At 46.8% G+C, this 24,559-nt stretch overlaps 1 protein-coding gene across 1 annotated transcript in view; it reads left to right on the top strand.

Moving 5' to 3' along the window:
* CDH16 (cadherin 16) overlaps positions 1–24,559 on the top strand; it is a 93,242-nt gene that overhangs the window by 3,310 nt on the left and 65,373 nt on the right. The window contains exons 3-6 of the mRNA XM_089663773.1: positions 3,568–3,721; positions 7,127–7,231; positions 14,150–14,293; positions 22,402–22,598. Coding sequence (XP_089519899.1) covers positions 3,568–3,721; positions 7,127–7,231; positions 14,150–14,293; positions 22,402–22,598 — 600 coding nt within the window. The remainder of the gene's footprint in view (positions 1–3,567; positions 3,722–7,126; positions 7,232–14,149; positions 14,294–22,401; positions 22,599–24,559) is intronic.

Genomic DNA, 24,559 nt, shown 5'->3' with positions numbered 1-24,559 from the left:
CCGGGTGAAAAATAAAGTATATAATGAAATCAGAAAGGTTTATTTGAGCTGTTTTTCAGCAGCAATGTGTCGGCAAGGATGATTTTAAACGCTGATGAGGGAGCGGTGAGGCGAAGCTGTTGGCATTTTATGCCTTGTAGTGTTGGAGTCCGAGAAAGAATTTACAGCTGAAAAGCATCTGCAAGGAGTGGTATATTCCCTCCATATTTTTGTGGTCCTTACCCCTCAGGAAACATATTGGTGGGGTAAATTGTGTCAGTATATATAAAAATATTAACTATAAATGATAAAAAATATTAACTGGACCTGAAGGTGCCTAGAGAGCCCATAAAATTCATCCTGTTCTATATATCTCCTGATCAGGGTCAGATATTCAGGGCCCTGCAGATATTCAAGTGTCCCCCAGTCCACATGCAAACATTTGGCTCCTTGGACCTTTCTGAGTACTGATGCCCTAGGAAGCCACGCCCAGCTGACATAACCCATGACATTTCATCCACTAGGATAGTGTAGCAGCCCAGGTGCAACAGTCAGAGGGAGGTTACATTTGGGTTAGAGGTGAGGCTCTGCAGGCCAGCCACTCTGGAATTTCCCCCTGCTCTGGAACTTTGGAGAAAGATCTAGAAGCAGTGGGTGGATCTGAGGAGTGGCTGATCTGCACTCTTGAGGGATCCTGACCAATACTCAATAGGAGGCTTCGCATGGGGTTAGGACTAAACTTGAAAGTGAGCCAGCCTGCTCAGCTGAAGGAGAGTTGGAGAGGAGTTTGGGTGCCAGAGGAGGATGCGAGGCAGAGGAGCAGGAGCCTGGGAGGTGGCCCAGAGGGGCTCCCCTCCAGGCAGGGAGCTTGAAAGAAGGAAAGCTCAGACCTTCACCGGCCCCCTGAAAGAGGACCACCTGTGTAGCAGGGAAGGAGCAGCCCAGCTAGAAGGTCTGGTAGCAGCCACCGACCCACCAGCCACACAGGAGAAGGACTGAGTGAGTAGACCTGCACCCCCTGGGCCAGATAGGGGAAGGAGACACTCTAGAGGGAAACTGGATTAGCTGCTTCCCGGGACTGTTTCACCATCTATGTGACAGACACTGGATCCCCTGCTCAGGGATTCACCCAGAACACCTGGATAAGGGGTATCTGGGGTCTGTGGTGGTACTACAGGAGATGCTGGCTAGCTCTCCAAAAGAGACTGTTTTCTGTGACCACTGTATATAGTTCAGGAAGTTGTCCTCGCTTTCTCAGTTCCATTGGGCATCCCATACACCCCTTACCCTACCCAAGTTCTAAATCCCCTAATAAAAACAAGCTCAAGGACTAGTTACTGTCTTCTGGATGCAAGTGGATGTGAAAATGCATGTTGCCTGGCTGTGCAGGACTATAGGTGGACCCAAAACATCTGCAACTCCTGGGGGTAGTGCTCCATTAGCATTCATTAATAATGTTTTCATATGACTCGGATGTTTTGCCTCGTCAGGGAGATGCAGTCATCCATGAGCCACAAGGATGTAAGGGTACAGCACGGGTGTCAAACTGGCGCCCCTCCAGATGTTGCTAAACTACAAGTCCCAAGATTGACAGTTACAAGTTTTGCAACAGCTGGAGGGCCGCCAGTTTGACACCCCTGATCTACAGTATATCAACAATCACCCAACTGTAGGAGGTACAAGATGGAGCCCACGAGCAAACTAAACTGGAGCCTTTCCCCTACAGTGCCCCTAGTGGCAGAAATACAGATTTCTCTTGCTTGAGAACTGGAGAAGTACAGTGCTACTTGAATTGTATTCCTTGATTTACTTGTCTTCAGCTGAGAGAACTTGCAATAATTTAAGACTTTACATAAAGTCTCAGAAATCTTTCATTAAGGTTACAACACTGTTCCTCCACAGACACGGCACATCTACTTACCAACATTAAAGCCCCGGATCTGAGGGCCTTGTTAGCCCCAACCACAATCAGCATTTTGTCCGCCCAATTTTTAGGCAGGGGCATCCAAATCATGGCCACTTTATGGGTTGGCCTCTAAATATGTGAGGACCACCCATCACACACACTCCATGGGTTGGTCCCGTCAGACCCCACCTATAAATATGCAGGGGGGACGCCCATCACAACCACTTTACTGGTTGGTCCTACCCACACCCCCACCTCTAAATATGCAGGGGGGGCGCCCATCACACCCACTTTACTGGTTGGTCTTACCCTGACCCCACCTCTAAATATGCAGGGGGGGCACCTATCACACCCACTTTACTGGTTGGTCTTACCCAGACCCCCAACTCTAAATATGTGGGGGGGGGGAGCACTCATCACACCCACTTTACTGGTTGGTCTTACTCAGACCCCACCTCTAAATATGCAGGGGGGCACCCATCACACCCACTTTACTGGTTGGTCTTACCCAGACCCCTCCTATAAATATGCAGGGGGGGTGCCCATCACACCCACTTTACTGGTTGGTCTTACCCAGACCCCACCTCTAAATATGCAGGGGGGGCATCCATCACACCCACTTTACTGGTTGGTCTTACCCTGACCCCACCTCTAAATATGTGGGGGGCACTCATCACACCCACTTTACTGGTTGGTCTTACTCAGACCCCACCTCTAAATATGCGGTGGGGGGGCACCCATCACACCCACTTTACTGGTTGGTCTTACCCAGACCCCAACTCTAAATATGTGGGGGGGGGACTCCCATCACACCCACTTTACTGGTTGGTCTTACCCAGACCCCAACTCTAAATATGTGGGGGGGGCACCCATCACACCCACTTTACTGGTTAGTCTTACCCAGACCCCACCTCTAAATATGTGGGGGGCACTCATCACACCCCTTTACTGGTTGGTCTTACTCAGACCCCACCTCTAAATATGCGGTGGGGGGGGCACCCATCACACCCACTTTACTGGTTGGTCTTACCCAGACCCCAACTCTAAATATGTGGGGGGGCTCCCATCACACCCACTTTACTGGTTGGTCTTACCCAGACCCCAACTCTAAATATGTGGGGGGGGGGGCTTCCATCACACCCACTTTACTGGTTGGTCTTACCTAGACCCCAACTCTAAATATGTGGGGGGGGGCACCCATCACACCCACTTTACTGGTTGGTCTTACCCAGACCCCACCTCTAAATATCCAGGGACCATCCACTCGCAGCCCTGTTCCCCACAATTAATGTCTGTCTAAGTTACTGAACATGTGATCCCAGGACATGGCCCGGGACACAGCATTGGCAGGACAGAGGTCCAAGATGCGGGACTGTCCAGACAAATACAGAACAGTTGTCATGTATAAGTACAGCGAGTGAGCGTTGTCACTGTAAGACAGGAAGTGTGTTACTGGCAGGATCAGCAGTTGAAAATAAAGGGAAAAAGTCTAGAAAAAAAAAACTAATTCAGCCGCCACGACCAGTGACTTGTAGGATACAATATTAGACATTGTTTTTCTTGGTTTTTGTTACACTTTGATACCGTGTCCTCCACCTCCACCGGCCGCCCACTGCAGATCTTTTTTTTGCACTTTGCCAAAAATGTCCTCTCAATGAACCTTACAGTAAGCTCTCTTCTAGATAGAAATGGCAGCAGATGTCTGGCACAATGCAGTGCTGGCTGGCAACGAGGACGGAATATTTCAGCTGGATCCAGACTCAGGATTTCTGTGCGCTCTCAAGCCGTTCGATCGGGAGGAGAAAACGAACTACTCCGTAACGGTAATCTGGCCTGGTATTCATCAGAAACCACAACGTGGATATCATGGAGATCTGAACACTTCATAGAACAAAGGGTGTGCTTAATGCAGGCCATAGACAGGTGGAAAACCAGCAGTTTTAAAAAAAAAAGAAAAATTGGTCATTCGATCGGCTGACGTCACCACCAACGGTAAAAAAATCGGCTGATTTTCATCCCGTCTATAGCCAGCATTTAACCCCATAATTACTTCTGTCCCTTGCAGAGACAGGGGAGCACACAGGGGAGCAATACATAAGAATAATAAGAAGAAGAAAAGAAGAAGAAGAAAAAGAAGAAGAAGAAGCAGAAGAAAAGAAGAAGAAGAGGAAGAAGAAAGAGAAGAAGTAGAAGAAGAAGAATTCCAGTCCGCTATTATATTTTAGATGAAAAGTCTTGCAGTTGCAACAATGTATCCATTTCGGATACAGATGTTTTTATTCGGATAAAAATTGATACATTGTTGCAACCACAAGACTTTTCATCTAAAATATAATAGCGGACTGGAATTCTTCTTCTTTTTCTTCTTCTTTTTCTTCTTTTTCTTTTTCTTCTACTTCTTCTTTTTCTTTTTCTTCTTCTTTTCTTCCTCTTCTTCTTCTTCCTCTTCTTCTTCTTCTTCTTTCTCTTCTTCTTTTTCTTCTTCTTTTTCTTCTTTTTCTTCTTCTTTTTCTTCCTCTTCCACTTCTTCTTCTTTTTCTTTTTCTTCTTCTTCTCATTTTGTTCTGCTTCTTCTTCTTCTTTTCTTCTTCTTCTTCTTTTTTTCTTCTTCTTCTTTTTCTTCTTCTTCTTCTCATTTTTCTTTCCTCTTCTTCTTCTTCTTCTCCTTCTTCTTTTCCATCTCTCTTCTTCTTTTTCTTCTCCTACTAATTCTTCTTCTCATTTTTCTACTTCTTCTTCCTCTTCTTTTTCTCTCTCTTCCTCTTCTTCTTCTTCTCATTTTCTTCTTCGTTTTCTTCTTCTTCTCATTTTCTTCCTGTTTTTCTTCTTTTTCTTCTTCTTTTCTTCTCTTCTTTTTCTTCTCCTTCTTCTTCTTCATCTTCTTCTTCTTATTCCTCTTCTTCTTCTTCTTCTTTTCCTTCTTCTTCTTCTTTTTCTTCTCTTTCTTCTTCTCATTTTCCTTCTTCTTCTTTTCCTTTCTCTTCTTTTTCTTCTTCTTCTTCTTCTCATTTTTCTTCTTCTTCTTTTCCATCTCTTCTTCTTCTTTTCTTCTCCTACTAATTCTTCTTCTCATTTTTCTACTTCTTCTTCCTCTTCTTTTTCTCTCTCTTCCTCTTTTTCTTCTTCTCATTTTCTTCTTCGTTTTCTTCTTCTTCTTCTCATTTTCTTCCTGTTTTTCTTCTTTTTCTTCTTCTTTTCTTCTCTTCTTTTTCTTCTCCTTCTTCTTCTTCATCTTCTTCTTCTTATTCCTCTTCTTCTTCTTCTTCTTCTTCTTCTTCTTCTTTTCCTTCTTCTTCTTCTTTTTCTTCTTCTTCTTCTTCTCATTTTTCTTCTTCTTCTTTTCCTTCTTCTTCTTATTCTTTTTCTTCTTCTTCTTCTCTTTTTTCTCCTTCTTCATCTTCTTCTCTCTCTTCCTCTTCTTTTTCTCTCTCTTCCCCTTCTTCTTCTTCTCATTTTCTTCTGCTTTTTCTTCTTCTTCCTTTTCATCTTCTTTTGCTTTTTCTTCTTCTTCTTCTAATTTTCTTCCTCTTCTTCTTCTTTTTTTCTTCTTGCAGGTCACGGCTCATGCACAGATTTTTTATCGGTAAAACAATCAGCCAATTTGCCCATCATTACCGGGGAAATCGGCCGATCGTCAAAATCGTCCGTACATTTTCCAACATGCCCAATAAAAAAATGTGCGAAAAGCCTGAAAAACGGCTGACCAATTAACCCACTAACAGTGCAAAAATCGTCTGATTTTCGACCCGTCTATAACTCACCCCAAGCAGGCTCACTTTCAGGCTGCTGCATGACAATCAGACTCATGCTGCGGTATTTCTTACAAATGGCCTTTCAGTCACTTTACCAGTCTCCATAAATAAATCCCCAACTGATCACAATATACAGCAACAGCAGCAATTCTAAAGAAAAAAGGCATTCCCTCAGTTTCCCCTCCCCCAGGGATCAGTCTGCTGCAGGCAAAAGGAAACATTTCCTCAGTCTTCCCTCCCCAAGTGATCAGTCTGCTGCAGGCAGGAGGAAGTATTCCCTCAGTTTCCCCTCCCCCAGTGATCAGTCTGCTGCATGCAAAAGGAAGCATTTCCTCAGTCTCCCCTTCCTAAGTGATCAGTCTGCTGCAGGCTGGAGGAAGCATTTCCTCAGTTTCCCCCCCCCCCAGTGATCAGTCTGCTGCAGGCAAAAGGAAGCATTTCCTTAGTCTACCCTCCTCATGTGATCAGTCTGCTGCAGCCAGGAGGACGCATTCCCTCAGTTTCCCCTCCCCAGTGATCAGTCTGCTGCAGGTAAAAGGAAACATTTCCTCAGTCTCTCTTCCCCAAGTGATCAGTCTGCTGCAGCCAGGAGGAAGCAATCCCTCAGTTTCCTCTCTTCCAGTGATCAGACTGTACATTGTAACTTTGTAACTGTTCCTTTTAAAGCAGTAACTTTACAAGTCTCCATGAATACATTTTTGACAAATCACAGTATGCAACAACAGTGCCATTTTTTAGAAACTCTCCATCATATCATTAAAAGGCTGTGCTTAGGCTCCTTGATTTGGCTGAGATCAGTCTGCTGCAGGTAGGAGAAAGCATTTCCACAGTCTACCCTCCCCCAGTCATTGTAACCTTGTAGCCATTTACAAGGTTTTTGTTTTCCTGCAATGAGTGAGACCTTAGTACATCCAATGGGATCTCTCATACAAATATACCACGGCTTGTTCACGCCAGGTGTGGTGCAGGAATGGATGCAAAATCGCACTTTTTCGCCCACCACACAAATACCAGCTACCTTTCGCAGACGCACGCGGTGCTATTAGTTCTTAATTGCAATCCCAAGCATCTAGCACACATGCATGCGTTTGCGTCCACCAAAAAGCAGGATACTGCAGCACCATGCGGTTTGGTGTGGTGAAATTTTACAAATTGTGTCTGTACCTTTTTTGTACATTTGACGCACCTAGGGCAGCCCATTGAAATGAATAGGCTGCTCCTAAAACGCAAAGTGTGAGAACGCACACAAAAAAAACAAGCTCTCTCATGTACTTAATGGTATGAACAAACCCTCACTCAGTATTCAGCATCTAGGGGGAGGGAGGATTTTGGTGACCTTGACTTGGTTTTCTTCCAATTGACAGTGAAAGTAAAGTGTGCACATGGGGAGGTGAATGTGTGCAATCCGAAGACTCGGACTAGGTATGGGCCATCACATCAAGGTAACGGTACTTCCCTGTTTCTGGCATACAGATCATCAGAGCTAAAGAGGAAATCATGACGATAAATATAGCCGTGATGGACGACAATGACAACAAGCCAGTCCTGGACCAGAGCACGTTACGTGGCATCGTCAGCAAAGGAACGCAAGCAGGTCTCTACAAATGTATTTTACTTCTCTAAATCTAACCTCAATCCTTTCATGTCTTCAGTGGGGATAGGCAAATGTTCACCTTAGCCAAAGCTTTTATGAAATGTCACCATTTCAGTGAAACCCATCAGAGTCAGTGGGAAGAAGGCCCGGACTGGCCATAGGGCACACATGGCATTTGCCTGCTGGGCTGGGGCTTCTCAGCCGCATGGCCTGGTGATCACTGGGCTGCACAGTGGGTGGTAAGCAGCGACCGCAGTCTGGACAGGTCTAACTCAGACCGCGGCCACCACTCACCTCCTGATTATGCCTAAAGTAGGGCCGACAGGAGGAGCAGCAGAGATGGCTCCTGCTGCAAACAGGAAGCGCCTGCAGATGACACACACCTCCCAGGCCAGCTGCTGCAGATACAGCAGCACTGAAGGGACACAAGTGACCTCTCTCCTTTACTGGCTGGCACACTGTGAAAGCCAGTCCCGCTCTCTAGCGGTGGTGTGGGATGGATTAGGCCGTCTCTTTCCTGGATGGGATGTCTCTTTGCTAGATGGGATGTCTCTTTGCTGGATGGATGTTTCTTTGTTGGACTGGGATGTCTCTTTGCTGGATGGGATGTCTCTTTGCTAGATGGGATGCCTTCTTGCTAGACGGGATGTTTCTTTGCTGGACTGTGCTGTCTTTTTGATATATGGGGATGTATCTTTGCTGGACTGGGCTGTCTCTTTGCTGGATTGGGCTGTTTCTTTGCTATATGGGGATGGGGACTGTGATTCGAGAGAAAAGGGAGGGGCATGACTGCAAGGAGAGCTGTGATGGGGGGCTGTGATTTCTAGGGGCACTGTAATGTAAAGGCACTGCGATGTAAACGGGACTGCACTGTAAAGGGGCACTGTAATCAATACAGAGCAGAGGACCGACTCCATGAATATTCTGTCACCAACCATCCCCGTGAACACCCTTACGCCCCCCCCCTTCCAGAAAAATGGGCTGCTCAGTCGTTCAGTCTAAAATGCCCTGGCCTGTTTTTTGTCCCAGTCTGGGCCTGATGGGAAGGCAATGGTTTTGTAAAAGTGTATATATATTCTAGCAATGAACCTCCTTTTTGGTCTAATGCACCAATAAAGTTCTCTGTTATATCTGTTCTATAAGTGTCAAGAATACCTGTTGATGCTGCCAGAAAATCTGGGGGGGTTTTTACACTTACCAGCTACATTGTTTCTGCAGAACACCTCCCATTATGTAATGGACAAGGGGGAGGTGTTCTGTAGTCTTGACATGCCTCCCGTCTTTGGGTGATAACGCATTTCCTCTATAGATGCAGTATAGTGAGAGAGTGTTGTCACCCTAGAATAGGAAATGTGTTACTGGTAGGATCACCTGGTAAAAATAAAGGAAAAAAAGCCTGAAAATGAAAACAAATGCAGCCACCACATCTAAGGACTGGTAAACTGCGATATATGACATGTTTGATCTTGGGTTTAGATACACTTTAAATGGCTTCTGAGAATGCCAAATGAAAACTAAGAAAAACCCCAAATATTTTCTTTACCCTTTCCCTTTTGCTTTTTTAAAATATTTTCTGTGTATTCTATTGAAATTTGATGTTTTGACAGAAAGAAAAAAATAAAAAGCAAAAAAAAAAAATAAAATCAACAATTAAAAAAATTGAGAGTGTAATTGTGCTTTTTTCCATACTTTTTTGTGTGTTAGATGGTAAAATAATTGTTCTATTTAAATATATTATATATTTATTGGTATTTATTTATTAAAAATTAACATATAATCAATCAAAAAATCTCTACTGTTCTCTTTATTTTTTTAAATAGTTTATTTGGTTTTTATGTCTTTTTTCTTTTTGTGAAAACATCAAATATCAATAAAGTACAAGAAAAGAAAAACACTTTACAAAGCAACATGGGAGGGTTTTCAGAAAGGTATATTCTTTTTATGAAAATTTGGTTCAAATATAGTGAAAAGTGAGGCTAATTCTGCCGAAATTCAGGCAAAGGTAATATACAGTATGTAACGTCGAAACCTAAATTAATTTTTTTGGTTTTTTAAATGTATTACACTGTTCGTTTGTTCTCCAAGTGTCACTATAAATGTGAGCGGTACGCTGAAATGCACTAACTGCAAGAGGTTCTGACGGCAGGGAACACGCTCCCACCAATGGTGTCTCGGCAATTTGAATTCGCCATACTCACCTCATCCCCAATGTAGCGCCGGGTCATCTTACTGGCACACAGCTGCTGACACTTCCAGGTTCCACCCCACATTGGGTGCTAATGAGTGTTCAAATGCTGAATTAAACAGGTTGTAACCCCTTACATATATGTAGTGAAGTGACTGGCATCAGGTGACACACAGCGATGAAACATAAGCTGTACTCCTACATAAGTTGTACCTGTCTTCTCTACATCCATTTAAAGTGTAGAATTTATAAAGCTTGTCTTAGCTTTAAGAATACAGGGGTTGGAAAGCTGATGTTACACTCTGCAGAGCTCAGCAAGGAGAGGTCTGAGAGCTGATTGGAGGGAAGGAACACACCCCCTTCACACAGCACACAGGAACAGAGCTGAGACTGTCATTCACAGGCTTGGTGTCAGGAAAACCTGTCAGAAATGATTCAACAAGGCAGCAGAGAGAAATGACACTTAGTGCTCTGGATTGAGACAAGTACACCCTATAGAGGGATATGCTTTGTTCATATTTCATATCTGAGGTTTACAACTTTAAAGGACTATGGAAATTTTTTCTTGGTTTGAGCAACACACAACACTACACCCAAGCCATCCCTTGCCTCCAGTGTCTGCTGAGCTTCCAGTACTGTGTACTGCACGGACCCCTGCACTCCTGTACCCCCTGTGACTTCTGCACTCCTGTACCCCCTGTGACTCCTGCACTCCTGTATCCCTTGTGTGACTCCTGCACTCCTGTACCCCCTGTGACTCCTGCACTCCTGCAGCCCCTGTGACTCCTACACTCCTGTGTCTCCTGTGACTCCTCTACCTCCTGTGATTCCTGCACTCCTGTACCACCTGTGACTCCTGCACACCTATGTCTCCTGTGACTCCTGCACTCCTGTACCCCCTGTGACTCCTGTACCCCCTGGGACTCCTGCACTCCTGTACCCCCTGTGACACCTGCACTCCTGTACCCCCTGGGACTCCTGCACTCCTGTACCCCCTGGGACTCCTGCAATCCTGTACCCCCTGGGACTCCTGCACTCCTGTACCCCCTGTGACTCCTGCACTCCTGTACCCCCTGGGACTCCTGCACCCCTGTGTCTCCTGTGACTCCTGCACCCCTGTGTCTCCTGTGACTCCTGCACTCCTGTACCTACTGTGACTTCTGCGCTCCTGTGTCTCCTATGACTCCTGCACTCCTGTGTCTCCTGTGATTTCTGGGCTCCTGTGTCTCCTGTGACTCCTGCACTCCTGTGACTCCTGCACTCCTGTACCTACTGTGACTTCTGTGCTCCTGTGTCCTGTGACTCCTGCGCTCCTGTGTCTCCTGTGACTCCTGCACTCCTGTGTCTCCTGTGACTTCTGCACTCCTGTGTCTCCTGTGACCCCTGCACTCCTGTGTCTCCTATGACTCCTGCACTCCTGTGTCTCCTGTGACTCCTGCACTCCTGTGACTTCTGCACTCCTGTGTCTCCTGTGACTCCTGCAGTACTGTGTCTCCTGTGACTCCTGCACTCCTGAAGTCCTGTGTCTCCTGTGACCCCTGCACTCCTGTGTCTCCTATGACTCCTGCACTCCTGTGTCTCCTGTGACTCCTGCACTCCTGTGACTCCTGCGCTCCTGTGTCTCCTGTGACTCCTGCAGTACTGTGTCTCCTGTGACTCCTGCACTCCTGAAGTCCTGTGTCTCCTGTGACTCCTGCACTCCTGTGACTCCTGCAGTCCTGTGTCTCCTGTGACTCCTGTACCTACTGTGACTCCTACACTCCTGTGTCTCCTGTGACTCCTGCACTCCTGTGACTCCTGCACTCCTGTGTCTCCTGTGACTCCTGCACTCCTGTGACTCCTACACTCCTGCATCTCCTGTGACTCCTACACTCCTGTATCCCCTGTGACTCCTACACTCCTGCATCTCCTGTGACTCCTACACTCCTGTACCCCCTGTGACTTCTACACTCCTGCATCTCCTGTGACTCCTACACTCCTGTACCCCCTGTGACTTCTACACTCCTGCATCTCCTGTGACTCCTACACTCCTGTACCCCCTGTGACTTCTACACTCCTGCATCTCCTGTGACTCCTACACTCCTGTACCCCCTGTGACTCCTACACTCCTGTACCCCCTGTGGCTCCTACACTCCAGCGTCTTGTGTGACTCCTGCACTCCTGTGTCTCCACTGTGACCCCTGCTCCCTGTGTTCCCTAAGACTCTGTGACCTTGGAGTCCCCAGCACTTCTATGCTCTCCAGTGACCTCTGTGTCTTCAGTTCAGTGTCCCCAGTGACTCCTGTGCTCCTACATGCAGTGACTCCGCAGCATCTTGTGTCACCGTGAGACCCCAGAGCTTTCTGTTCCATTTTGTTATCATCATGTGACTCTGGAGCATCTCTGGGAAAACTGTATGTCCCCCAGGCTCAGGTACACCTTGTATTTCCGGGGCTGTGTCTCTGTGGATATAGACCCCTATTTGTGGCAGAATACAGGCCGTTATTGTGGAGAAAAGCGATGGATATGTCATATGTCTGTCATCCTATAAGTGCTCCCCGGGGCAGACTAATACCCTCATATTGTTCCCAGCATGTGAGGCCGGGGGGGGGGGGGGCAAGGTGGGATTAAATGAGCCTTTTATAGATGACATTCTGGAGATGGAAACAAAGAGGGAAAGTACAGTAACACATGTGACTGATTGTTCCAAGTCCTCTTGTGTCGGTGGGGCTGTGATGGATGTCAATGCAAAGCTTCCCACACACAACCGGCCACCCGCTAAAATGTCAGCACAGAGATACCGGCCCATTATAGCCCCCTAATCTCCCGGCCAGCTTGTCTTATCAGCAGCTGATAGTTCCAGCAAATCAACCAACTCCGTCCAGAGCCATTCCCAAAACTGCTGCAGGAGCTAAGAAAAGACCCCCAGACCCCCCCCCCCCAATATGATATTATGTCTCATTGTTTTCTTTCTAGTTTGTTTCAGTTCGAGGTAAACAAACTCTCCGCATAGTGACACCGGTATTATCACCATTGTGGGAGGGGCAGAGACACAAACTAGTGGGGGATCTCACCATTGTGGGAGGGGCAGAGACACAAACTAGTGGGGATCTCACCATTGTGGGAGGGGCAGAGACACAAACTAGTGGGGGGGAATCTCACCATTGTGGGGGGGGGGGGCAGAGACACAAACTAGTGGGGGGGGGATCTCACCATTGTGGAAGGGGCAGAGACACAAACTAGTTGGGGGGGGGAATCTCATCATTGTTGGAGGGGCAGAGACACAAACTAGTGTGGGGGGGGGATCTCACCATTGTGGGAGGGGCAGAGACACAAACTAGTGGGGGATCTCACCATTGTGGGAGGGGCAGAGACACAAACTAGTGGGGGGGGAATCTCACCATTGGGGGGGGCAGAGACACAAACTAGTGGGGGGGATCTCAGCATTGTGGGAGGGGCAGAGACACAAACTAGTTGGGGGGGGGGGAATCTCATCATTGTTGGAGTGGCAGAGACACAAACTAGTGTGGGGGGGGATCTCACCATTGTGGGAGGGGCAGAGACACAAACTACTGGGAGGAAATCTCACCATTGTGGGAGGGGCAGAAATTCAAACTAGTGTGGGGGAATCTCACCATTGGGGGAGGGGCAGAGACACAAACTACTGGGAGGAAATTTCACCATTGGGGGAGGGGCAGAGACACAAACTAGTGGGAGGGATCTCAGCATTGTGGGAGGGGCAGAGGCAGAAGCTAGTGGGGGAGGGAAATCTCACCATTGTGGGAGGGGCAAAGACACAAACTAGTGGGGGGGGAGAATCTCACCATTGTGGGAGGGGCAGAGACACAAACTAGTGGGGGGATCTCACCATTGTGGGAGGGGCAGAGACACAAACTAGTGAGGGGACTTCTCACCATTGCGGGAGGGGCAGAGGCACAAGCTAGTTGGGGGGGGAATCTCACCATTGTGGGAGGGGCAGAGACACAAGCTAGTTGGGGGTGGGGGGATCTCACCATTGTGGGAGGGGTAGCGACACAAACTACTGGAGGGAAATCTCACCATTGTGGGAGGGGCAGAGACACAGACTGCTTTGTTACATCAAATCTCATTGTGTTTCACCAAACTGATCCAAGGAGATAAAAAAATGATTGAATGAAAGCGGGAAGATCATTGAACGCAGTTCTCATGTTTTGACAGTGGAATCTCTGCAGCATGTTGTCAGCCAGAGTAAAAGGAGATTCTGGAAGTGACTGACAATACCTACTTCCTTGAGGGCCAGTTCACACTCCATGCGTTTCAGCTGCTTTTTTTCTGCATTCAAACCGCACAGAATATAGGTTACATGATTGTCAATGTCATAGTTCACATCAGTGCTTGCAGTTCCAGTGCGTTCCGGATGCTGAAAAAAAAGTAGAACAGGCTACATTATCCCAGCACATAACTGCCTCCATCATCATAACAGCCTCCATCACCATAACTGCCTCCATCATCATAAATGCCTCCATCATCATAACTGCCTCCAACATCATAAATGCCTCCAACATCATAACTGCCTCCATCATCATAACTACCTCCATCATCATTACATCCTTCATAATCATTACATCCTCCATCACCATAATTGCCTCCATCATCATAACTAATTCCATCATCATTACAGCCTCCATCATCATAACTGCCTCTATCATCATAATTGCCTCCATCTCTCTGAACACTCTATCTTCTCACTTCTATTATGTTTTATATCATTGTAGGGGTCTCTTTCCTGCATGTGGTGGCCACAGACGGAGACGACCCAACCACAGAGAATGCTGCCTTACGCTACACAATCATCCAATCAGATGACAGCTGGATCCACATAGAGCCAAGGACAGGAGCCGTGTCCCTAACGGAGCAAGGTGAATCCCCATATATACAGACAAGGACTCACCCGAGCTCTACTGCTCATCAGTGGGGTGCTGGTGCTCAGGCTGGTTTTTCAATCCAAGATATGTGACAATTTAGCCGGCAACTCATTTCCTCATCATAGTAACTTTATTGGCACACAGTGGAAAATATTGAAGCCATAAAATCTGACGCGTTTCGGCCACAGCCTTTCTCAAACATCAGATAGAGCCCCGCCTCATTTCGCAGCTCAGCCTGCGTGTCCCTGGGCCACCCCTTTCATTCATTGGATTTTGGTTCTGTCAATCATAGGGACCCAGCATCATGTGGGTGTTACAATGCAAATGCAGTCTGCCTATCAACCCCCACTTCTCCACAAACCCAGGTGGACATTTTGATATTTGCATAACCCCCCCCACTGTTTGCATCAGGACTGAGGCAGTGTCAGGAATGGACTCAGCACTGGTGGTGGGACTCACCTGCCGTGTGGGCTGCAGTACCAGAGCTGACCAGCGGGTGCTCTCAGCAGCCAGAAGCTCACTCCTGCAATCAGCCAAACCTGGGGCTGATTGCAGAAGGTGTATTTAAGGCATGACCAGGCCTGTGATCTGGGCCTTGGTGTATGTTTTCCCATGAGCCCCTGTACCTGGTATCTTGTGTTCCTGCTTCGTTGCTGACCCTGCTTGATCCTGACCTCTGCTGACCGTCTCCTGACATCACACCAAGGCCTTTCCTGACCAGAAGTGGCTGCACAGGGAAGCCATCTTGACTTGTTGTGAAGGATGCATCCTGAGGAGGTTGTGTATTTGTCTATGCTAGTCTTTGATGACAGAGAATATGCCTATCAGACTCTGCGGGAGTATACCAAGGATCAGCTGCTAGAGTGCATACGGGTCGCTCATTCCCTAGTAGGTCAGGACCTAGAGCTCTCTGAGGTGCAACCATTGATTCAGGCTTGTGTTGAGTTGGCTTCATCTAGTACCCCTGAAAGCAGGAATGCCTTTCTTCCTCCATTCAGGGCGAGTCAAATAATATCACTGGTATGGTTGTTGGAGGATGATCCGGATTGCTTCTTGGAGCATTATTCAGCATGTTCACCACATGTGCTAAAGAAGTGTATAAACGCAGTGCAATCTTTGACCAGACAGGCCTTGTGTAAGCTGAGCGTTGTCCAACCCTTACTGCAGACATGGTCAGACTTGTTACACCCAGCCTCAGTCAGCTTGCAACTAACCAGTCCTGCTTCTCATCATTCCTCTACTCAAAGCTCTTTTCCTGCATTCCCGACAGCACCCCCAGTGACAGCCCAGTATACCCTGCTATCTACCACATGTCAGTACCCTGCTCCCACTCGCTGTACCATCCTGCCAGTTGACTCAGTGCCCGCTGTTGAGCCAGATGACTTGATGCCTGATGACTCTGTGCCCGCTGTCGTGCCAGTTTACTCGGTGCCCGCTGTTGAGCCAGATGTCTTGATGCCCGGTGACTCGGTGCCCGCTGTCGTGCCAGTTGACTCGGTGCCAGTTGACTTGGTGCCCGCTGTCGTACCAGTTGACTCGGTGCCAGTTGACTCGGTGCCCACTGTCGTGCCAGTTGACTTGGTGCCCGTTGTTGAGCCGGATGACTTGATGCCTGATGACTCGGTGCCCGCTGTCGTGCCAGTTGACACAATGCCCGCAGTCGAGCCAGATGACCTGATGCCTGAGGACCCAATGCCCGCTGTTGAGCCACATGACCCGATGCCTGATGACTCGGTGCCCACTGTCGTGCCAGTTGACTCGGTGCCCGCTGTCGTGCCAGTTGACTCGGTGCCCGCTGTCGAGCTTGGTGACCCGGTACCCACGGTTCTGCTAGATGGCTCGGTGCCCGCTGACATGCCCGGTGACTCGGTGCCCGCTGTCGTGCCAGTTGACTCGGTGCCTGCTGTCCAGCTTGGTGACCCGGTACCCGCGGTTCTGCTAGATGGCTCGGTACTCGCTGACATGCCCGGTGACTCGGTGCCCGCTGACTTGCCAGGTGACTCTGTGCCCGCGGTTCTGCTAGATGGCTCGGTGCCCGGTGACTCAGTGCCCGCTGTCGTGCCAGATGACTTGGTGCCCGCTAACGTGCCTCTGCCTGCTGCGCAGCCCAACATCCCAGCCCCTGATGTCCAGTTAAACTGGCCAATAACTGATTCCCAGCCTGCTCCTGGAAATCCTGTGCCCAGTGACCTGCCTTCCTGGGTTCTCCTACAAAAAGAGAAGTCTACCAGCAGGAAACCCAGCCAGCCGGTTTACTCCGGCAGTAGGATATTCAGCCAGATACCTGACCCGGGCGGTGGAACATTTTGCCCACTAAGGACTGTTTGGAGCGTCCTGAGGCCGCTCCTTGAGGGGGGGGTACTGTCAGGAATGGACTCAGCACTGGTGGTGGGACTCACCTGCCGTGTGGGCTGCAGTACCAGAGCTGACCAGCGGGTGCTCTCAGCAGCCAGAAGCTCACTCCTGCAATCAGCCAAACCTGGGGCTGATTGCAGAAGGTGTATTTAAGGCATGACCAGGCCTGTGATCTGGGCCTTGGTGTATGTTTTCCCATGAGCCCCTGTACCTGGTATCTTGTGTTTCTGCTTCGTTGCTGACCCTGCTTGATCCTGACCTCTGCTGACCATCTCCTGTTGAACCCCTGGCTTGCCTGACCATCCTTCTGCCTGATCCCCTGTACCGCGCTGCCCGTGAGTTACTGAACCCAGCTTGTGACCCTGACCATTCTCTGCAGGCTCTTTTGGTACCTTGCTGCCCGCATGTTGCTGACCTGGCCCGTCTGACCACGCTAACTACTCTGCCATACATCCATCCTGCACGGATCCAGCCATCCCTGCTCACACCTTCTGCCTCTTCACATCAGGCTTCCTACCTGCACATACCTCTGGCGGATCCCTCTACCACTAGCAGGTGTACTCAGGGGCCGCGACCTGGTTCCTGTCTGCTCCAAGTCCATCCCCACCATCAGGGGCCCTGGTGAATAAGCAGGCTGGGACTTAGACTCCGCGCCCTGGGGAATCCTGTCCTGAGGATCGCTAGAGGTACCACCAAACGGTCATTACAGAACCCTACGGCCGGCCTGACCATTCCACCTCTCCAGCCCTGACTACGCCTGTGTTCCTGCACCTCCTAAGATTAGTGGAAGGTTGGTTTGCTCACTGTGCGTTTATATATATATATATATATATATATATATATATATATATATATATCTGGGTGGCTAATAATAAACTGTATTATACTGTACCTCAGGGCTGCGTTTCCCTGTGTCAGTCCACACCTTTCTCGTCACTCCTAGATTCCTGACAGGCAGGGTGCTGTGAAGTTTTCAGGAAGCTATGTACAGCACCCTGTTGGCCCCTCCCACTAGCTATGATGTGCCTGGATTGTATTGAGAAGCACAGAGACCCAATGATGACATCACTTGATTTAAAAAAGGCATGTAATAAAACAGAAAGATTTCATTATCATGTTGATAAGGGGATAGGAAGGAACTGGGAAGGCAAAATATAAGAAGATTAAACTTCAGCTTTAAAGCTAATGACATTCTTTTTATAGCATCCTAATCCATGTACGGCTCCGTGTGGGTCTGCGGGGGGTACCTTATTGGCACTTTATTAAAGAAGCCTTGGGCTTTCCAATCTTACAATGCAAATTGGCTTGAATGCCAACTAGAAAAGATATCAGGAGACATTGAATGACTGCTATTGCAGAGATCCCGCTTGTTATCTGCAGCCTCAGCTCTGTCCATGATCTGCACAGCATCACCTTTTCCATCCAGGTCACCCAATATATGAGGAGTGTGTATACGGTCCCAAGAAACAAGTGGTCTGTACTCATCCTGTGTCACAATGTGCTGAGCTAGTATAGCACCCTCCTGGTATAGAGCAGGCTGACAGGTACATTTAGTTGGCTCCTCTGTAATCAGTGGAGCAGGGGCTGATTATCTAGGGCTGCTCAGTGTGTCACAGGCTGCTGTACTTCTCCCTGTCTTCTAGAGCAGTTGTCTCCAAACTGTGGCCCTTTGCTGGCCTTATCTGGCCCGTAGATCACTTTTCCTTCCACTGATACAAGACGCTATTCCTCCCACTGACACCAATGATGAGCCACTATTCCAACCACTGACACCAATGATGAGCCACTATTCAACCCACTGACACCAATGATGAGCCACTATTCCACCCACTGACACCAATGATGAGCCACTATTCCACCCACTGACATTAATGATGAGGCACTATTCCACCCATTGACAGCAATGATGGGGCACTATTCCACCCACTGACACCAATGTTGAGGCACTATTCCTCCTACTGACACCAATGATGAGCCACTATTCCTCCCACTGACACCAACAATAGGGCACTATGCCTTCCACTGACACAGACATTGGGGCACTATTCCTCCCACGGAGACCAACGTTTAGGTATTATTCCCTCTACTAACACCAGCAAGGAGGCACTATTCCTCCCACTGACACCAACTATGGGGCACTATTCCTCCCACTGATACCAACCATGGGGCACTATTTCTCCCACTGACACCAACCATGGAGCACTATTCCTCCCACTGATACCGACCATGGGGCACTATTCCTCTCACCTATACCAACCATAGGGCACTATTCCTCCCACTGACACCAACCATGATGCACTATTCCTCCTCCTAATACCAAACATGCATTTTTTGCTCCCACTGACACTAGGACAATTTCTACTCCCACTGGTCACAGTCCAGCCCCTCTGAAGTCTGAAGGCCAGTAAATTGGCTCTTTGTTTAGAAAGTTTTGGAGACCCCTGTTCAGGAGGATTCTAGTAGTATAGTGGGGGGAAGGACAGAACAGGTAGTCTGAATATTTATAAAACTCCAGCCAATCCCTGGAGAGGTGTGCCCAGAAGGTGGTGAGAAACAGCCTGAGGCCTAAACAGCAGGGTGCAATGTTCATGGGACCAGTCCTGCAGGAGGAGACCATTGTGCAGTGGCTCTGCCTCTAGGTGCAGAGTCCAAGATGAAGTCTTGAAGAAGACACCAAGGTCCCAGCTTGGCTTAGCTGAAATCTTGTAGAAGACACCAAGGTCCCAGCTTGGCTTAGCTGAAGTCTTGCAGAAGATACCAAGGTTCTAGATAGGCTTAGCTGAAGTCTTGAAGAAGACACCAAGGTCTGAACTAGGCTTAATTGAAGTCTTTAAGAAGACACCAAGGTCCCAGCTAGGCTTAGCTGAAGTCTTGAAGAAGACACCAAGGTCCCAGCTAGGCTTAGCTGAAGTCTTGAAGAAGACACCAAGGTCCCAACTAGGCTTAGCTTAAGTCTTGAAGAAGACACCAAGGTCCCAGCTTGGCTTAGCTGAAGTCTTGAAGAAGACACCAGGATCCCAGCTAGACTTAGCTGAAGTCTTGAAGAAGACACCAAGGTCTGAGCTAGGTTTAGCTGAAGTCTTGAAGAAGACACCAAGGTCCCAGCTATGTTAGCTGGGGGGCCTATTTGCAGATCTGTGTCCAGGGATCAAGTTGGGTCTGGAGGAAGTTCAGTGGAGAGTGCCAGAAGGAAGTTGGTATAAAAGAGTCCATCTGTCCTATGGCGGTGTGAGTCTATATCTCCCTTACTGAGAAGAGCCTGGTGGATATCAGCAGGAGGCAATCAATGATCCTGTAGCTATGTCAGCTGAAGACACAAAAGTGATTGTGTGTAGCTTTAGCTCTGAAAGAAGTAGAGGTCACCAGCAGCACAGAGATCCTGTGGGACATCCAGCCTTGTACATTGCATCCAACAGTGTGTTCAGTGTAGCCAGAAATTGAGTCCTCAAGTTACCCAGGTCTACAGTTTCCAGAGTATCCCATACTCCCAACTCCATTCCCAGTTCATTGTTCACAATGAAAAAAACCCTAAAACAACCCCTAGACTTCTTTCTGAGCCAGTGGTAAAATAAAGAAAATGTGGTGTGCCTGGCTCTGTGTGCTCTAAAGGGGGCAGATAGGATTGCACTACACTAGGATCAGGATGAGGGCCAGGGAATAGGCATTTTCAGAAGGGTTGTGCGATCCTCCTATGACAAGTTTGCTTTCACTGATAAATATTAAAACTTCTTTTACCCAAAACAGTTGATGAAAATTGCGTTGTTAATGTTTCAAGGCCCTTGCAGTCTGCTGCGCTGTCATAGTGACAGAGAGGAAAAATACAAGCCGCAGCGTTTTATTCCCATAATTGCCGTCCGCGGCTCGCATGACACGTGACGTTGATGAATTCATCCATACAATGCGCTCATTTTCTGTATGGACAGAAAATGCCAAGGACGGTCGGTTCCCAGAGAAGTGAACTCCAGATAATGTTTCTAAGCCGCACTTTACTCGTCGTCAATGCAGCGGGTCACTCGGATTGTGTTGTGTGAGTCATTGAACCGCCGCTTGCCGCGGGATTGGTGAATGGGCTTTAAAACACGGGACTGAGATAGAGAAGAATTGCATGGGGGTTGAATGGTGTCTGATTCACTCTATGAAACAAAACTCCAATGATAACAATTTATGATTCAATCCATCATTACTAAAAGTTTTGAATAAAGATACAACATTACAAGATACGCCTTTCACAACACGTGAGCAGTAAGACTTGACTTTAGATTCAGTAAGTAGAATTCTATGAGCAAAGTGAGGAAAGATACGTTATATCCTATATTAGAAGATGAACTCAATGTGTGGGTGCAAATTGAGGTAACCTCATTGGGTGGGGGCAGGGGTAAACAATGTAAGGGTTAAAGGAGGAGAAGGGTGTAACAGGGTGCAGCCCCTTTAAGATAATTCCTCCTTCATTGGCCTCCTGACACCTGCGCATTGGTGTCACAAGTTATATAAAATGGGGGAGATTCTCCAGGTTGTTCGTTGGAGAAGCCACCAACCCATGGGAAACAGTGAATTGATTCTTTTGTTTTCTGGACCTCACCAGCAACGATGATGTATTCTGGTGCCAAAGTACCACCATACCACCATCATAACCATGAACTTTTAACAATAAAGAATTCTGATGTTTACAGGTGCAGCATTTGGAAGATTTACAAGGGTGAGCAGGAACCCAGCCATAGAACTGACACTCTATTGGCCATTTGGGCTGGGAGGTGGAGCTTCTCTTCTTATGTAAGATGTAATCTGGTGCCAGGTCACCCTTCGGGGGAAGCACTGGGACCACTCCCGGATTGGAGAAGGAAGACTTTGAGCATCCCTCATCTTGAGGAATGCCATGACACTGTTCTACCTTCTGCGTGGGCTCAGGTCTCTCCCTCCACTTGTTCAAGACTTTGGTAATCTGCCATCATCAACCTGTATGACTGAATGGTCCACCATCGGCCTTCAGTACAGTTATTTCCCTTTCAAAAGGAGCCTGGATTAGATTTTTATAATTCTGTACCAATGGAAGGTTACTCTTAGGCATGGGAGAGAGTTTTCATTTCCCTGAGATTTTGGTGAAAATTGGGAGACTGTGTCGGCTTCCATTAAAGGTGCCCTATCTCAAATCTATTTATCGATCCAGAACCATATGGCTGAAACTCTTATTGGTGGTTATATAGAGAGATGTCTTATTCATGTCATGGTCATAGTGATGATGTCTTATTCATGGTCATGTAGAGAAATGTCTTATTAATGGTTATGTAGAAAGATGTGTTACTGATGGCTATACAGAAAGATGTGTTACTGATGGCTATACAGAGAGATGTCTTATTGATTGATTATAAAAAGAAATGTCTTATTTATGGTCATATTGAGAGATGCCTTTTTGATGGTCATGTAGAGTGATGTCTTATTGATGGTCATATTGAGAGATGCCTTTTTGATGGTCATGTAGAGAGATGTCTTATTGATGGTCATGTAGAGAGATGTCTTATTGATGGTCATGTAGAGAGATGTCTTATTGATGGTCATGTAGAGAGATGTCTTACTGATGGTTATATAGAGAGATGCTTTATTGATGGTTATATAGAGAGATGTCTTACTGATGGTTATATAGAGAGATGTCTTGTTGATGGCTATGTACAGAGATATCTTAATGATGGTCATGGAGAGAGATGTCTTGATTTTTGTCACATTTATATTTCCTGTTCTTATTTCTCCTTTAGGTGTCACCTACCTCTCTCGGAGTGATGTCAGCCATTTTCGGCTCATGGTTCAGGTGACGGATCTGGTTGATAGTCCGTTGGGGTTAGTGGATTCTGGTAATTTGGAGATTATTGTGGCAGAAAACACCTGGAGCTCTCCCAGCCCTGTCTCCATTCCTGAGAATCGGAGAGGGGATTATCCCTACCTCATATCTGAGGTAAGTCGGCGGTAAATCTTTTAATAGAAAGTCCAATGCCTAAGGGAAAAAATAATAGTGGGGGTGTGACATCTATCTGCAGCCATAATCCCGGTATTAAATGCCAAACTAATGACGTATTTTCCCAGTTAGGCGGTTGGCAATTGGTTCATTCAGAAGAGAAAATCACCTAAAGAACATTCGTTATCATATTACCCCGGTACAAATCATTAGTGAGACCTCATCCGGAATATGCAGTTCAGTTTTGGGCACCAAATCACAAAAGAACATTGGGGAACTGGAGAAAGTACAGAGAAGGGCAACCAAACTGATACATGGCATGGAGGAGATCAGCTATGAGGAAAGATTAGAGGAACTGAATTTAGAGAAGAAGCGATTAAGAGGGGATATGATCTCCATGTATAATACATAAGGGGGGATATGATCTCCATGTATAATACATAAGGGGGGATATGATCTCCATGTATAATACATAAGGGGGGATATGATCTCCATGTATAATACATAAGGGGGATATGATCTCCATGTATAATACATAAGGGGGGATATGATCTCCATGTATAATACATAAGGGGGGATATGATCACCATGTATAATACATAAGGGGGGATATGATCACATAAGGGGGGATATGATCTCCATGTATAATACATAAGGGGGGATATGATCACCATGTATAATACATAAGGGGGGATATGATCACCATGTATAATACATAAGGGGGATATGATCTCCATGTATAATACATAAGGGGGGATATGATCTCCATGTATAATACATAAGGGGGGATATGATCACCATGTATAATACATAAGGGGGGATATGATCTCCATGTATAATACATAAGGGGGGATATGATCACCATGTATAATACATAAGGGGGATATGATCACCATGTATAATACATAAGGGGGATATGATCTCCATGTATAATACATAAGGGGGGGATATGATCTCCATGTATAATACATAAGGGGGGATATGATCTCCATGTATAATACATAAGGGGGATATGATCACCATGTATAATACATAAGGGGGATATGATCTCCATGTATAATACATAAGGGGGGATATGATCTCCATGTATAATACATAAGGGGGGGATATGATCTCCATGTATAATACATAAGGGGGGGGATATGATCACCATGTATAATACATAAGGGGGGATATGAACTCCATATATAATACGTAAGGAGGGATATGATCTCCATGTATAATACATAAGGGGGGATATGATCTCCATGAATAATGTATAAGGGGGGATATGATCTCCATGTATAATACATAAGGGGGATATGAACTCCATATATAATACGTAAGGAGGGATATGATCACCATGTATAATACATAAGGGGGGATATGATCTCCATGTATAATACATAAGGGGGGATATGATCTCCATGTATAATACATAAGGGGGATATGAACTCCATATATAATACGTAAGGAGGGATATGATCTCCATGTATAATACATAAGGGGGGGATATGATCACCATGTATAATACATAAGGGGGATATGATCTCCATGTATAATACATAAGGGGGGATATGATCACCATGTATAATACATAAGGGGGGATATGATCTCCAGGTATAAATACATCAGTGGTTGATATAGTGAACTCGGTGTAGAGTTATTCACCCTGAGGGCATCACAGAGGACAAGGGGGCACTCTCTACATCTGGAGGAAAATAAATTTAATCTTCAAACACGGAAAGGTTTCTTCACAGTAAGAGTTGTGAAAATGTGGAATAGACTCCCTCAAGAGTTGGTTCTGGCCAGCTCAGTGGATTGCTTCAAAAAAGTCCTGGATTGTTTCTTAGATACACAGAATATAACTGGATACTAACATTTATAGGTAAAGTTGATCCAGGGAATATCCGATTGCCTCTCAGGGGATCAGGAAGGAATTTTTTTCCCCAGCAGGAGCAAATTGGATCGCGCTTTGCTGG

This window comes from Staurois parvus, unplaced genomic scaffold, assembly GCF_062004578.1.
Source record: "Staurois parvus isolate SC_StPar_1 unplaced genomic scaffold, SC_StPar_1.0 ptg001766l, whole genome shotgun sequence".
Classification (NCBI taxonomy): domain Eukaryota; kingdom Metazoa; phylum Chordata; class Amphibia; order Anura; family Ranidae; genus Staurois; species Staurois parvus.
Note: the sequence above shows the minus strand (reverse complement) of the source record. Positions and strands in the feature narration are given on the sequence as shown.